Consider the following 17,250-nt stretch of genomic DNA (forward strand, 5'->3'; position numbering starts at 1 on the left):
TGAGAAATTCAGAATGCCTCGAACATAGTAAAGGTGTTTTGGTTTACTTTGTTCAGCTCTGTGTGTGTTGGCATATGATGCATGTATATTTTTTTGCTTAAATGTCTATGCATGCTGGATCACATGTAAAAGGTATATTTTGCTCTAGGATATAGTCCAAAATATTTCTAATCAATTGCAGTCATTGAGGAATAGTTTGTTTTTTGTTTGTTTGTTTTTTAAAAGACAAGTTCCTGCCGAGGGAAAAGCAATATGAATAAAGACTTCTGCAGAAGAGACAGGTTGCAGAGAGAACAGCAGCAAGGTGTTCAGACTCAAGGGACCACAGCTTCTTCCTCCATTAAAATGTGAGAAACAGATGGGCAGGGACCTCACCTGCTCTGTTCACTCTGGTTTCACCAGTGTATGCATAGACAAAGAAACACATTTTTAGAAAATGAAATTTATAAAATAAAAAGAATGGCACTGGAAATAAAACCTGTTTAAATTAGAGTGCATTGGAAACAACTTGGCTAAACAAAATTGAACTAAAAATTAAGATGAATAAAAGATGATATTATGATAATATGATATGATATAATAAAAGATGAAATTATGATAATAAAAGATGAAATCATGAAAGAAAAATATAAAATAACCATGGTCACACTAATACTAGTTTTGTATATAATTGAAATGGACAAGCAAATGAAATATATATATTTTTAAAAAGTCATATGGGGAACAGTGGGCTTTCCTGTGGCTCAGATGGTAAAGATTCTGCCTGCATTACAGATCTCTGACTTAGAAGATCCCCTGGAGAAGGAAATGGCAACCCACTCCAGTATTCTTGCCTGGAGAATTTCATGGACAGAGGAGCCTGGTGGGCTACACACACACCAGTTAGTCACTGGTGGGCTACAGTGACTAACACACACACACACACACACACACACACATGCACACAGGGGAAGCAGTAACTAAAATTGTAATTTCAGTCAGTATAAATATATATGTATTTAAACATCCTCATGAGAAATACATGTGATCTTTGTTGAATGTAAAAGAATATGTTCCACAAGATGGAAGCACTTGATTAATATTTTAGAAATAGATCTACTGAAGGCAAAAGGTAGCAGTAAGAAAAAAAATAAGTGAATAACAAGCAATGGAAACATATACATTACCGTATGTAAAATAGATCGCCAGTGGGTATTTGCTGTATGATGCAGGGAATCCACAGCTGGTGCTCTGTGACAACCTAGAGGGTTGTGATGGGGTGGGAGGTGGGAGGGAGGTTCAAGAGAGAGGGGACATATGTATACCTATGGCTGATTCGTGTTGATGTATGGCAGAACCCAACACAATATTGTAAAGCAATTATCCTTCAACTAAAAATAAAAAAGAGAATAAAAGTAAAAACAAGAAGCAATGAATCTAAAGTTTTTTTTTTTTTTTACACTACTGTAAATGTAGAACTTTCTATGTTTAAAGAGCAATGGGAGGAAAGAAGAAATGTGACCAACTGATAGATTTGACCATTCACAATTTATAAACACTCACACACCCAACAAATACATTACACATACACAGAAGGATTAAATGGAAATTAGCAAAGTCTTTCAAAAATTATAATTGTTTGAAAGAATGCATAAAACATAAAAAAAGAGAGACTGGAATAGGGAATTCAGACCAGGGTTAGCAGTTTTGGGTGAAACGGTGTCTGATATACCTGTGATGGGAAGGGAAAGAGTGAGGAGAGAGAAGTTGCATGTATTTCTTTTTTTTAGCAAGAAGACTCCTCAAGGTATTTAAAATATGTTTCATTCTCCCCTTCTTCTGCAGGATGGAATACAGTTCCTGGGCTTTTATCTCACAGCTTGAGATGAAATAAATTATAAAGGAAATTATACAGCAAAAAAGAAGGAAAAGAGAAAAAAGAAACAGAAAAAAATAACAACATTCAAGTACCAGTATGTAAAACAAAAAACATGCAGAAACAGTTTTGAGTAGAGAAAATAAAGGGCTCAAAAATCCCTAAATATATTCAGCCTCGCAAGTAATGAAATAATTGTGAAGCAAGGCCCTTTACCATATGACCTTTTGCATATTAAATGTAGTATTTCATTCTTTTTAATGGCTGAGGAATATGCCACTGTAAATATGTACTATATCTTCTTTATCTATCCATCTTTTGATGGACATCTAGGTTGCTTCCATGTCCTGCCTATTGTAAATAGTGCTGTTATGAACACTGGAGTACATGCGTCTTTTTCCATTATGGTTTTCTCAGGGTATATATCCAATTGGGATTGCTGGGTCAAATGGGAGGCTTGGGAAGGAGGGGATGTATGCATAATTATGGCTGGTTTGCATTGTTGTATGGCAGAAAACACAACATTGTAAAAATTACACAAACCCCCCCAAAACATAAAAGAGATACAGTTAAATGCAATATTTTCAAGTGAATACTCTGTGTGAGAGAAGATTCTATGAGAAGTGTATTTCAAGAACTGTAGTTACAAGACAGGAGCTAAGTCCATTGATCTGGATCTTCCTAATGAATATAGAGCCTTCTCAAACATACCTTATCTTAAATATTAAAAGTAAATTAATAAAATGTCATCACTTCACTGCAAATCTCTCCATGTCTGCTAGTCTATTTTCCTACTTCCCTAAACTGCAAATCTCTTGGAAATTATAAAATTTTACTGACAGCACTATGCCTCCCTTCGTGAGTCTCATTCAACTAAATTTTCATTCCCAAATTTAATTGGAAACAAAAAACCTTGAATTGATGAATCCAATAGATATTTCTCTATTTAACATAATAAATAAATTGATTATAAATTAGTCAATCAAGTAAATAAACATGGAGATCTCTCAGCTCTTGGTCAGCTGTTTGGGTTTTCATGTGATTTCAGGTAAATGTTCTTGGGTTTCATTCCCTCTGACTTTCTCCAGCAGTGTCTATGGAGCTCTTAGACTCACCTGGAGGGGAAGTCTGAGATGAAGGTCTCTGTGTGGAAGCTGGTGCCTCCCTGGATGGTGGAGACTGAAGCTCTGTCTCCAGACGAGAAAGAAGAAAGGAGTGAAGCATGGGTTCCTGAGACAGATTCAGGAATTCAAATGCAAAAACCATACCTTCCCCAGCTTAAGGCTGAACACACTCAGATACTGTAGATGTGGTGATATTTATAGCTCTGTATGTTAACTGTATTGGCTGACTACATCTGCTCATTAATACATTTTCCACTGTTACTCCAAGCTCTGAGCGTATTTCCCCAAGGGAACTTGTTTGAATAAAACTGGAAATTTTTCCTGCTGATTTGTGTTCTCAAGAGACCAAGTTAAAAGTGAGGTAAATCCAGTTCTTTTTACTACTCCATGAACTCTTCTGGCTTTCAGAGGTCTAACATTTTAACTTTCCACAACCCTGAGTCCAAGTTTTATCCAAATCTAAGGCTGAGAACCTGTCTGGACTAGTTCACTTGGGTCTCAAAAGTATTGACTTGCGATGGGAACACAGCTCCTGATACCACCAGAAACTTACTATTTATTCTTCAATAACTTAGCGAGCTGTGTTCCTTTGTTTTAAAACCATGGTAAAATAAACTTTGGCTTCATAATGCTTTTGACCCATCAATTAGGAGTTTCATGCTTTTACTATAATAGAAGTGAAGAGCTGGCATTTAGTCCCTTATTTTTAGAACTTTTGGTAATTATATGAGATAAATTTAGATCATTTAATACACTGTGGACTGGGCTTAGAATCTTATAGATATTGTCTCATTTATTTCTTGCAAAAGTCCATCCTATGAAGACTCTGCTGTTATGATCCCCCTTCTAAATTTTTGGCACTAGGTGATTGATCCAAAGTTACGAACTGAGCAAGGTGTGTGCTTTGATTAGAACACAAGATATTTCTAGTTCCCTTGTTTTCCTCTTCTCCAGGTCCTGTTGGTATATTAGAAGATTCTCTAGATCCTGTCTTACTTATCTATGATGATCCAGGAAATGTTTTCCTTTGTTGCATTTTCCCATATCTAGAGTTGCACTATTACAATCACTGATCGAACACAAAACTATATATCTGATCAACTGCTTCAAGTCACCTGTATTGTTTAGTCGCTAAATCACATCTAACTCTCTGTGACCCTGTGGACTGTAACCCTTAAGGCTCTTCTGTCCATGGGATTCTCCAGGCAAGATTACGGGAGTGGGTTGCCATTTCCTTCTCCAAGGGACCGTCCCAAGGTGAACCGGCGATCGATCCCACATCTCCTGCATTTCCAGGTGGATTCTGTAACCACTGAGCCACCTGGGAAGCCGCTTACCTGATAGCTCAGTGGTTAAATAATCCACCTGCAATGCAGGAGACACTGGTTTGATTCCTGGGTCAGGACGATCCCCTGGAGAAGGGATAGGCTAACCACTCCAGTGTTCTTGGGCTTCCCTTGTCGCTCAGCTGGTAAAGAATCCACCTGCAATGTGGGAGACCTGGGTTTGATCCTAGAGTTGGGAAGAGCCCATGGAGTAGGGAAAGGTTACCCACTCCAGTATTCTGGCCTTGAGAATTGCATGGACTATATAGTCCATGTGTTAAACTTACTGGTTTACAAACAATTGGAAGACAAATTAAAATTGCTTGTTCAGATGACTAAGGCTTTACTGTTTGTGAGGTTTGGCTGAGGGAGTATTCCTAGCAGTTTCAATTTTAAAACTGCCCCCTTTTCCGTAGGTTTCAGGTCTCGCTGAAAGAGCTAATTAGGCTCAGTCTCGGGTCCTTGTGGAGTGTACCTGTTATTGAGTCTGACCTCACTCTACTTGCTGCCAATAAATCTGAAAGAGAAAGTGTTGAGACCAAGAAGATGACAGATTAATGCTCAGAATAACTGTTTTATGGGAGCTGGATGCCAGGTTTTGTTTTTATAGAATAAAGATGGTGGGGGGAGGTGAGGAAGCAAAGTAAAAAGTCCAATAATCTTGAAAATATCTCCTAAAATGGCAAGCCTTAGAAGGGGATAAGTTAATTTCTTCTTTCCTCTAGCCACCCACAGGTGAACAGAGTCCTGAACAAAGGCACTTTGAGTTAATATTCAGGCAGAGGGGCAGGGTTCCTTGAGGCAGGTCATTGTGTATAAACAGGACCCTTTTAGTGAACAAAAGCAAAGGTAAGCAAATGTTAAAGTAAAGGATCTGACCTGAAGTCAGAATTGGCTCTTCCCTGCAATATTTACATTCTGGTTTGTAGAGATTTGCAAGAGAAAGGACAGTGGCTTTTAGTTCTTCAAAGAGCATGTCTGTCAGCTAAACGATTTTTTTTTTTTTTTTCAGTGACAAGATTTCTAACTAAACAGAATTTTATGTGTTGCATGTTCTGGAACTTTAGAGTTTGATATATCATGCCTTTGTTAGGTAGGTAAAATAGGGAAAATGAGTCCAAAATGGTGGTGGCTAAAATACAAAGAAGGGAAAAGCCCATGAAAATAGAACAAAGAAAGGTCCGAGGACCAGAGTGAAGATCTCAGGTAAAATAAACAGCCCTCCTGGCTAGCCCAATTTACATAGGGCAGGCTCAGTGGGGAGGAGACAAATGTATAAAAGGACAAAGCCTAGAAGGATTGGGACCTCTCTTCTCTTAGTCTTTTGGATCTGCCCACCCTCACTCCTCGAGGGTGTACTATCCTTTGTTTTTCCTAATAAAACTAAGCTATAACACTGGTCCATTCATTGCTTCAAATTTTTGCTGCAGCAAGACAGAAGCGAGGAAATTACACACTCCCCAGACATCTATGGTGCCATTTCTTGGCTTTAATCTGGCTGAAACAGCCTTGGCTCCAAGGCTTCTGTGAGGCAGAAGCCAAGCACAGCAGAAGCCCAACTCCACGAAAGCTCATGCGGTGGAAGCTGAATGTAAAGAAAACCCAGCACAGTGGAAGTGACAAGAAGCCTTGCGTGCTGGAAACCAGAACAGCCAAAGCAAACTCAGCAGAAAGCTCACGTGGCTGTCTCAGATTCCAGAAGACCTCTGGTTGGAGTAGGAAGGCCTCACCACTATGGCTGGAAGGACATATGGCTAAAAAAAAATCCTAATTCCTTTACAATCTCTTGTTTCTTGTTTTCTCGAACCCCCTGTGAACAGGTGAGCAGCAGTGGGTGCCCCAGGGTGTCCTAAAGGCTCCACTATCTGTGGTGCCCTAGTAGCTGTTGCCCAAGCGGGTGGGGGTTCTTCTGTCCTCAATCTTCTTTGTGCCAAGAATCAGGCCAAGGGTGCAACCGGATGTGGCAGGTAGGCCTGAGAATTTCTTGGTTGACACAGGGGCCACCTACTCTGTCCTGACCTCCTGCTCCAGAGCCTTCTCCCACCAAACCTGTACCATTTTGGGTGCTACAGGAGAAACAATTAACAAAAAGATTCACCTGAGCACTTTGTTGCTGGGATGGACCAATATTTTCCTACCAGTTCCTGATGGTCCCTGAGTGTCCTACTCCCTTATTGGGAACAGATCTTTTCCTGTCTTTGAAATCTTGCAGCTATTGCAGCCCTGATAGAAGATGCTTTAAAACTCTCTCCTGGGGCCAAACTAACTATTTTTTACCAGCCACCAAGTGAAACAACTTCTGAATGGGAGAGGACATTTATGGATGTCAGATCAAAGGATCCTCAGATATCAAGGAGTGCTGATGGAAAATCCAGGTTTGACTATGTCCCCTTGTGAGGTTCTTAACCCAGCTACCCTCCTGCCTATCCCCGAGGGCTCTCTGCCTTTTCACTCTTGCCTAGAAACTTTGGGCCACAGGACAAAACCCCAAGAGGGATTGCCAGAAGATCCTCTGACCAATTCTGAGGAAATCTGGTACACTGATGGAAACAGCTTTGTCTTGGATGGAAAAAGAAGAGCTGGGTATGCAGTAGTCTCCAATTTTGAGACCATAGAGTCTAAACCTCTGCCACCAGGTACTTCAGCCCAATTAGCTGAGCTCATAGCCCTGACTCGAGCTTTAGAGCTGGGAAAAGGGAAAAGAAGAGCCATTTACACTGACTCCAAGTATGCCTTTCAGATGCTACATGCACAAGCTATTTGGAAAGAAAGGGGCCACTTGACCACCTGGGGGTCCCCAATCAAGTATGGTGATCAAATCCTTAGACTCTTGGAGGCAGTCCATCTGCCCACTGAGATTTCAGTCTCCCACCATAAAGGACACCAGAAAGGGAGCACAGAAGTGGCACAAGGGAACCAAGCAGCTGATCAGGTAGCTAAGAGCAGCGTTACAGAACCATGACCTAATAGGGGTTGCCACCTTAGTTCCACAGACTAACTTGCCAGAAACTCCTTCCTATACTGAAGGTGAGACTCTTAAAGCTAAGAGTGAAGGCTTTCAAGAAGATCATATGGGGTGGTTCCAAAAGGAGGGACTCCTTTTTCTGCCTGGGAACCTCCAGTGGAAGTTGGTGAACTCCTTACATGTTACCACTCATTTTGGGGAAAAGGCCTTCCAAAGATTACTAGAAAGTTCCTTCAGAGGAACAGGTTTCCTCTTGTCCCACTTGCCAATTAAACAACCCCCAAGGAGCTTGAAGACCCCAGCCGGCCCAGCCCATCCAACATTGTGGGACCTACCCAGGAGAGGACTGGCAGATGGACTTCATCCAGATGCCAGTTTCTCAAGGGTATAAATACCTATTAGTTAAGATAGATACATTCACAGGATGGATTGAAGACTTTCCCACCTGGACTGAGAAGGCTGAGGAGGTGGTAAAAAGCTGCTCCATGAAATCATTCCAAGATTTGGTCTGCCCAGGTCATTGCAGAATGACAATGAGACATGATTTACTTCTAAGGTCACCCAAGGGGTTTCTAAAGTACTGGGCACTACTTGTTACCTCCATTGTGCCTGGAGGCCTCAGTCTTCAGGAAAAGTAAAAAGAGTCAACCAATTCTTAAAATCAGCTATAAAAAGATAACCCAGGAGACCTCCCTGGGATGGAAGGAGGCTTTACCAGTAGCTCTCCTCTGCACCCATAAGGCCCTTAAGGAACAGGTTGGTCTTAGTCCTTATGAGATGCTATATGGGAGACCTTTTTCTTACGTCAATGACTTCTTCCTAGATTCAGAGGCTCAGACTCTCTGGTCTTATACCATGGCCATTGGGCAATTCCAACAGGATATACGCTTGTGGGGTATCAACCAGGACCCAAAAGATTCTAAAGAGTCACTGCTATATGCTCCAGGGACTCAAGTCCTAATTAGAGTCTGGAAGAATGGATCCCCAAAGGTTCAACTCCAGCCCACATGGAAGGGCCCCTACCCTGTAATACTTTCTACTCCCACAGCAGTCAAGGTGCCAGGACATGACTCCTGGATTCACTACTCACGAGTCAAGCCATGGAAGAAAACAGAAGAAAACACACTCAATACACTGTGAGCCCCTAGGAGATCTCAGATACCTTTCCAGGACTACAAATGAGTGCCATTCTAATGAATGTCCCCAGAATTAAGTTTCTGGGGATAAGATTTCTGAGGTCAGCTCTAAAGAGCCAACACAGCTTGGAGCTTGTATTCCAAAATAGACAGGAGATAGATCTCCTGATCCTTGAACAAGGAGGGACCTGAGCCATCTTGAATGAGACATGCTATTTCTGGGTAAATACCTCCAGCCAAGTTAAAGAGTCTCACAGTCCTCAAGAAAAACATTCAGGCCCTACAGGATCTCAAAGAATGAACTGGAGAGTTCTTGACTACAGTCTCTTTGGGGGATCCTTTTCCTGGCAAGGGGAAATTTGAAGTTGGCTAATGGCCCTCCTAATCCCCATTATCACCACATGATTGCTTCATGTAGTATCAATTGTCTAACCCATTTTGTCTCTGCCCAGGTCAACAAGCTACAACATGCAGTGCTAGTTCAACAAGGATATATAAAACCACCTGACTATGGAAAATCACTCATCCTTAGATGGACACAGATATGAGGACTCTGAAGCTTGAGACTAGCAAGAGGGGGAGGCCCAATGCCCCTCACCATCCATCTTCAACAGGAAGTAGCCATAGAGACCTCGATGCCTGTGTTTCCAAAGAATTGGGCCTCCCATCTTTTGAAGGGGGAATAATAGGTAGTTAGAACAGGAAAAAGGAGTACACAATGGTGGTGGCTAAAAGACAAAGAAGGGAAAAGCCTGCAAAAATAGAACAAAGGCAGGTCTAAGGATCAGAGTGAGGACCTCAGGTAAAACAAACAGCCCTCCTGGCTAGCCCAATTTACATAGGACAGGCTTGCGGGGAGGAGACAAATGTATAAAAGGAGGAAGCTTAGAAGGATTGGAGCCTCTCTTCTCTTAGTCTTTTGGGTCTGCCCACCCTCACTCCTCGAGGGTGTACTATCCTTTGTTTTTCATAATAAAACTGAGCTATAACACAGATCCATCTGTCACTTCAAATTTTTGCTGCAGCGAGACAAACCCGAGGAAATGACACTCTCCTCCAACACCTTCAAAGGTTTTGGGCCTCCCCTGGTGGCTCAGATGGTAAAGAACCTGCCTGTAATGCAAGAGGCCTGGATTCGCTCCCTGGGTCAGGAAGATCCCCTGCAGAAGGGAATGGCTACCCACTCCAGTATTCTTGCCTGGAGAATTCCATGGACAGAGGAGCCTGGTGGGCTAGTCTATGTGGTCAAAAAAGAGTCGGACATGACTGAGCAACTAACACTTTCACTGTCAAAGGTTTGTTTAAAGCATTCAGCAAAGATCTTCCAAGTTTACCAGTTCATTCCAGAGCAAAATCATTATTTTTTAATCTTTATTAGTCTTGAATGTTAGTTTCCATTTTTTACTTGCTTGTATGGCTCAGGTGGCTCAGTGGTAAAGAAACTGCCTGCCAACACAGGAGCAACAGGAAATGAGGGTTTGATTTCTGTTTGGGAAGATACCCTGGTGTAGGAAATGGTAACCCACTCCAATATTCTTGCCTGGAAATTTCTATGGAGAAGCCTGGTGGGTTACAGTCCATAGGGTTGCAAAGAGTCAGATAAGAGTGAATGAGCACACACACACACACATACTCACACATGCACACATGACTCAGGTCACCCTATTGGTTTCCTTTAGCAAGTTCAATTAAGAGTTGTTGAGATGTAGATTTATATGCCTTGTCTTATAATACCACACAGGGGAAGCATTACCAGTGAAACATGCTTATTCCACAATATAATTAAACAAAAGAGATGTAACCATTTTATAATGCCCATTTAAATATGCTAATTGTGTATACTTTCATCTCAAGTCTGTCAACTTTTTGCCTTTAATATTAGAGTGTGGACTTAAAAAAATGCACAATGTGATAGCTGCTAGTTAAGTTTTATTTAGGGGCAAGATGAGGACTGCAATCCAGGAGACAGCACCTCTGATATCTTTGAGAGACTGCTCCATAGAGGCAGTTGGGGAACGTCAAAATATAAGATTTTGGTGAAGGGGGAGTTCAATGCAACCAACTGCTTACTTTACAGAAGGTTTTCTACTAGTCAGGAGGAGCTGATGTTATCACAGAGGGATTCAGTGCTTTTCTAGATATAAAGAAGATGCAAAGATTGGGATCATGAAATCAGTTCCTGAGAATATTTAGCTATCTAAAGACCTGTCCCACCAGATTCCCTGGAGCACAGAGTGCCTCACTCCACCCTAAACTCCCTCAGCAGGTGTTGAAGGTCAACAGCTGCAACAACATAGGGTTCAAAGTCAGCAGAGGCAGGTGGCAAATCCCGTGCTGTTGTCACCGACAAATGCTTTTGGCAAGTGCCGATTTGTAGTTGACTGGCAAGTGCCAATTTGTAGTTGACAAGCCTTTGGGTGTAGGAGAATTGAGAAGGAATAATAAAAACAGAATTCACTTGCCTTGTAACCTGGTCTCTTAGGAACAGAGAAAGAACAGGGAAATTTTCTTTTCTGTCCAGACCCTTGTCCCCTAGGGAAATCAGGTACAGAGTATGGGTGTTACAACCGAAAAATGCCTAATGAGAAGCTAAGTGAGCTATAAAGTCTCTCTGCTGCAGTCCCCTCAGCCTGAGAAATCTTGGATGACATAGAACATGTTTCCTTTGGAGACATGAGTCTGACTGTAAAACAGTCCTTCTCTCCCTCCAGCTGTCTTGTGGGGACAGAGCTTCAATTACCAATATCAACCTTCCAGGAGGCATTTGAACTTCCACACAAAGACCTTTCTCTCAGTTCCCATCCAGGTGAGTCTGAGAGCCCAGTAGATGCTGTGGGAGAATTAGAGAGAATGCAAGCCTAGAACATTTATCTGAGGTCAGCTGTGAGCCAATCCAACCTAGCTCAGACACCAGAGGTTAGTGTGATAGTTTGCTACCCTGATTCATAAATAAATGTATTTAGTTAGGACTAAAGGAAAAGCAAAGTTTGACCTCAGTAACATAAGGCTCAGTGTTGCCAATGAAATGATGCTAATTAAAGTCCAATTAGAAGAAGGAATGGGATGCATAAAGCACATTCAATAAAATTTGAACATAAGCCTAATGATTCTAGGAACATTATATATTATATCATTTCATGTCTACACATTTCCCAATTTAATTTCTAATCTATGTGATTTCACTAAATAGTTACCATTTAAATATAATTTTCAGTTAGTTTTTGATGCTGTATTTGATTTCTTAAAATAATACGGTTGATTCGTTACTATTATATTTAAGCCAGACCTATTTTCATTGCCATTCTTTTTATTTTGTAACTTCATTTATACTTAAATATGTTCCTATACAAGTGCACATGTATTCACATACCTTTTTGAAAATGTGATAGTGAACAAAGCAGGTGAAGGAAGTCTCAGATGATTAGGATTTTGCATTATAATGGCAAAGTCACAGTATAATGAAGTAAATGATGTCATACATAATGTCCTCAGGCATAAATCATATGAAGAAATTTATCCAGGGTGAATGGGTGAATTGTCATGGAGTCTGTAGAAATTGTAGAGTATGGTCTGGAAAGCCCTTTGCATGTTAATTGGTGAGAACTGGGATATGCCCACCAAATTTACTTACGGAGTAAGATAAAGCCAGAAGTTCAAGAAAAACAAACACAAGATGCCCCACAAGAAAACTGAGACAGGGCTTACCTCCTTCTGTGTGTGAGTGTGCTGTGTGCTAAGTCTCTTCAGTTGTGTCCAACTCTATGCGACCCTATGGCCTGAAGCCCACTAGGCTTCTCTGTCCATGGGATTCTCCAGGCAAGAATACTGGAGTGGGTTACTGTGCTCTCTTCCAGGGGATCTTTCCAAGCCAGGGATTGAACCCGCATCACTTAGGTCTAACCTGCACTGGGAGGCGGGTTCTTTACCACTAGTGCCACCTAGGAAGCTCACTTCTTTCTCTATGGGATGGAAAAAAAAAAAAAAATTGTTCAAATAAGTGAGTCAGGCTTAAGAAAAACAGGTCTTCTACTGCTTCATATAAAGCATACCCACCTTTGGTTGCAGTTTGTATGGCTCGTTTTGTGAATTGTTTTCTTATGCACTTTACTCTTTTTTCTTTTGGGGTGTTCAATCTGTTAGGTGTCTTGTGCCATAAATGTATCGCCGTTTCTATCAAAGTCATAAAGGTATTTTTTCTTTTTTTAATTATCTTTTCTGGGCATCGAGGAGATATAACTGGAGTTGGAATGTTGCCAAAGCAAGGAAGTTTTAATTCATCACATTGTCTGAAGGGGCCATTCAGGCTTAATATATAATTTCCCCCTAAGGCCCATATGTCCATTCTTCTCTCTTTCTCTCTCTGTCTCTCTCAGACTTTTAAAAATATTTCTTTAAATGTAGGGCAGAAAGTGGCCATACCAAGAAGGAACCCCAAGTCTATTGGTCCATGGGAAGCTTGTGAACTGAAATTTCTGGGTAGCATTTATATATTCCTTGCTACTGCTAAGTCACTTCAGTCATGTCCGACTCTGTGCGACCCCATCCCTGGGATTCTCCAGGCAAGAACACTGGAGTGGGTTGCCATTTCCTACTCCAATGCATAAAAGTGAAAAGTGAAAGTGAAGTCGCTCAGTCATGTCCGACTCTTCGCGACCCCATGGACTGCAGCCTACCAGGCTCCTCCATCCATGGGATTTTCCAGGCAAGAGTACTGGAGTGGGGTGTCATTGTCTTCTCTGATATATTCCTTAAATGAAGGATAATCTGATCTGACCAGTTTGACTTGTACCCACTCAAGGCCTAAAGAAGGTGGTTCTAGGTAAGAAATGCATAGTAGTGACACAGCTCACTAGGACATGGTGTGTGTGTCTGTGACTGGGATGAGAGCAGTTCTTTAAGCAAAGGAAGTGAAGTGAAAGTGTTAATCACTCAGTTGTGTCTGACTCTTTGTGACCCCATGGACTGTAGCCCTCCAAACTCCTCTGTCCATGGAATTCTACAGGCAAGAATACTGGAGTGGATTGCCATTCCCTTCTCCAGGGGAATCTTCCGCATCCAGAGTTTGAACCTGGCTCTCCTGCACGGCAGCCAGATTCTTTACTGTCTGACCCTCTAGGGGAATGGCCTCCTATATTAAGGTGACATAATACAGAGACCAGGATTTAGTCAAAAGATGGAACTAAGAAGAGGATATGATATGTTTACAATTCACAGAATGCCATTGCAACTAAATTCATAAAGTACAAGGAATCACATGAAAGGAGGGATTCTGTGTGGACTGAAGTGTCGGCTGTCACAGGGAGGCCACTTTGTTCCTCAGCATCCCTGACACCATCTCTAGTCACTCTCCTTCTTGCTTACCCCTCTGCCCCACTGCCTTCCTTATTTAGATTTGAACAGGTGGCACCAGCATCTTTCTAAGGTCCTTATCAGTGGCAGCTCTCTCTACCAGGCACACACTTCTCCTAACATCACACTAGTTCCTTCTCTCTCTTTTTTTGAGGAATCAGTTCAATTATCATCTTGTTTGCAGGCCCTACCTGAAGACTCAGTGCAAAATAACATTTATACCTATTTTTTTCATAGTATCTGTCATCTCCTGCTATATTATATTTTACATTTATTTGAATATCATCTTTAACCACCCTTTGATTGTGGAAGTTTTGTTTATCACCACAGTTCCCTATATGTGCTCGGAGCATGGTTGGTTCTCAGCAAGAATTTCTGAAATGCATGAAAGGAGTTTTCATTAAAACTGTAAATACAAGAAGCCTTTGGAATTTGCTGAGAATGGGACAAAAATTTCTAGTCAGAGGTGAAATGAGTTATACCCTCAAGGAGTATTTATCTCCATATAACATATTAATATCAATTCTTTGACAGCAAAGGAGAAATTAAAATAGTTCAGCTATGCGAGTTAGGCTGGTTTGAGTGAAAGCTACTCATGTTATTTCTTTTTTCCCTCCAATAGTCACCTCCACCACATGGAATCAGGAAATGGTACAAAAAACTCAAATTTTCTTCTTCTTCTGGGACTTTCAGGGGAATTAGAATTGCAGCCCCTCATATTTGGGCTTTTCCTCTTCATGTACCTGATCACTGTGTTTGGAAACCTGCTCATTGTCTTGGCCGTCAGCTCAGACTCCCACCTCCACACCCCCATGTACTTCTTCCTCTCCAACCTGTCCTTTGTAGACATCTGTTTCACCTCCACCACCATCCCAAAGATGCTGTGGAACATCCAGACACAGAGCCAGGTTATCACGTATGAAGGCTGCATCACCCAGATGTATTTTTACATTCTCTTTGCAGGATTAGATGATTTTCTCCTGACTGTGATGGCCTATGACCGGTATGTGGCCATCTGCCACCCCCTGCACTACATGGTCATCATGAGCCCCCAGCTCTGTGGACTGCTGGTTCTGATATCCTGGATAATGAGTGTTCTGTATTCCTTGTTACACAGCTTAATGGTGCTGAGACTGTCTTTTTGTACAGACTTGGAAATCCCTCACTTTTTTTGTGAAATAAAAGAGCTGGTCCAACTTGCCTATTCTGACACCTTTCTCAATAACATGATGATGCAGTTTGGAGCTGCACTTCTGGGTGGTGGTACCCTGACTGGTATCTTTTATTCTTACTCCAAAATAGTGTCCTCTATATGTAGAATCTCTTCAGCTCAGGGGAAGTATAAAGCATTTTCCACCTGTGCGTCTCACCTCTCAGTGGTCTCCTTATTTTATTGTACAAGTTTAGGAGTGTATCTTAGCTCTGCTGGTACCCACAGCTCACACTCAAGTGCTGCAGCCTCAGTGATGTACACTGTGGTCACACCCATGCTGAACCCCTTCATCTACAGTCTGAGAAATAAAGACATAAAGAGGGCTCTGAAAAGATTTTTGGGGATGGAAACTATATCAAGGTAATTTGTCCTTGGGCTAAAAAAATGCACATGATAGCAGGGTTAAAGCCTCAGGGCCACAGATTATGCTTCTTTGATCAGATTGTGAAAATAGCAGTTGCTCCTTCGGCTTATTGTCTGCTATTTCCATTTCTTTGATTTCAACTTATCTATACAATTTCAGCAACTCGATTCATTAACTTTTCTGTTCTGTCATCTATGCTTTATCCTTCGTCATTTTTATACTCTCCCTGATTGATTCACATTCTTAAGTGAAATATATGGAAATGCCCATATATCTCATAAGACTGGATGCATCTCCTAAGAATAATTTATTTGTGAAATGTTATGTACAGATCAAGTTTATTTCATTTTACTGAGTGAATAATCATGAGTTCTGTTACCTTTTGGAAAAGAAAAACTACCTTGATGATTGAATCCACCCAATGGCGTAATTTCATAAGAGTGTAAAGTGTGAAACCTCAGGTTATCACTTTCTGTTCATCATTCCTTTTGCACATCACTACCATAATTTCTCTTCCCAAAACTGTAGACTGTAACATCTAGTGTGTTTCATAACAAAGCATTCCATTTTATTCCTGCTAGGATCTTTTTCTGTATTTAGCTCAGTGTGCATATTGGTTACCAGGGTGTGAGCAGTTGCTCAGTCATGTCTGACTTTGTGCGACCCCATGGACTGTAGCCCAGCAGACTCCTCTGTGGGATTTTTCAGGCAACAATACTGGAGTGGGTTACCATTCTCTACTCCAAAGGATCTTCTTGACCCAGGGATCCAACCTGCATTTCCTGCATCTCCTGCATTGCAGATAGATTCTTTACCTGCTGAGGCATCGTTATCAGAGTCACCAGGAAACCTGATCATCAATGCACGCCTCTGATGCTAGTCTATGTGAAACACCAACTTCAATAAACAGTTTGATGTAATAAAGTCTAGAGTCTAAGATGACCCTAACTAAAATGAAGCACATATTTATATCAGATTTTGACTATGCAAATCATTTTTTCTGGTGTACATTTACTTACTGATATAAGTAAGATCATTGTCCATATATAAAGGGGTTTATCATTGGCATGAAGGATTGTTTGGTGAAATTATATTTTGTTTTGAATTATCTTTCTTCTTCTATTTGAAAACTTACATTTTCCCCTACGAATATGATTCCTTTCATTGTTCTAAATGAAATATCTTCCCCATTCTAAGTTTTATCATAACCACTAAAGGATGTTAAATGAGCAATATAAATATATATATCTCTTTCCAAAGTACAGCTCACTAGGGAGCTTAAATTCCTCCTGGACCTGTGATTCAGAGTCTCAGAGTTTTGAACAAACAGGCATATCCTTTTAACCTCGCATGGTTACCTATATGTAAACCTCAATGGAATCAGTTTTTGATACAGTTATATGAAATAGACTTGGATAACTGAGTAATTATAAATGCTATTCAAATATCAGAGCGAATACCTACAATGAGAAGCCATACATTATTATCATTTCACTCAGCTGTTCACTTGGATTATTTTATCAGTTTGTTGCTGCATAATAAGTTGTCCTAAAAGGAAATGATTTAACATAATGTCTTCAGTCTCAGATAGGAGTACACGATGGGGACTTGAGCTGAGTTCTGACGGTCTCTTCTTCATGGGTCTGCTGTCAGCTGTCTGGCTCTATTTTGTGTTTTAAAGTCTCGTCCATGACGGTGTGTGCAGTTGTAGTGCTCTTCTGTTTTGAGCAACTTCATGTCAATTCCCTCTTTTTATATATGTAGGTTAGTCTTTAGTTTACAAGAAAAAAACTGAGTTTACAAAAGGCAATTTCTTTATATTAATTTCACTATTCCCATATCCATATATGGCACTTTGCTTTAGTCCTTGATTAACGAGATATCTCTCAATATCAGGTGTGATTCAACTACATGGACTT

General features: G+C 40.9%; 1 protein-coding gene and 1 long non-coding RNA gene across 2 annotated transcripts; one reads left to right on the forward strand and one right to left on the reverse strand.

The window, feature by feature from the left end:
- Window positions 1–101: 101 nt before the first annotated feature.
- Window positions 102–13,159, reverse strand: LOC122699345. Its single transcript, XR_006342599.1, has 4 exons — window positions 13,050–13,159; window positions 12,907–12,934; window positions 12,332–12,333; window positions 102–114 (listed from the first exon to the last, which is right to left on the reverse strand). It is a non-coding gene; the product is annotated as an uncharacterized LOC122699345 (long non-coding RNA).
- Window positions 13,160–14,389: 1,230 nt separating this feature from the next.
- Window positions 14,390–15,331, forward strand: LOC122699346 (olfactory receptor 7A10-like). The gene has a single exon (XM_043911177.1). It carries the CDS (start codon window positions 14,390–14,392, stop codon window positions 15,329–15,331), a length of 942 nt encoding a protein of 313 aa, XP_043767112.1.
- The last annotated feature ends 1,919 nt before the right edge of the window (window positions 15,332–17,250 follow it).

The sequence above is a fragment of the Cervus elaphus genome, chromosome 9 (genome assembly GCF_910594005.1).
Source record: "Cervus elaphus chromosome 9, mCerEla1.1, whole genome shotgun sequence".
In the NCBI taxonomy this organism is placed as follows: Eukaryota; Metazoa; Chordata; class Mammalia; order Artiodactyla; family Cervidae; genus Cervus; species Cervus elaphus.

Excerpts from the sequence above, each read along its gene's own strand:
- LOC122699346 (XM_043911177.1), top strand. The coding sequence starts at position 14,390 with ATGGAATCAGGAAATGGTACAAAAAACTCAAATTTTCTTCTTCTTCTG.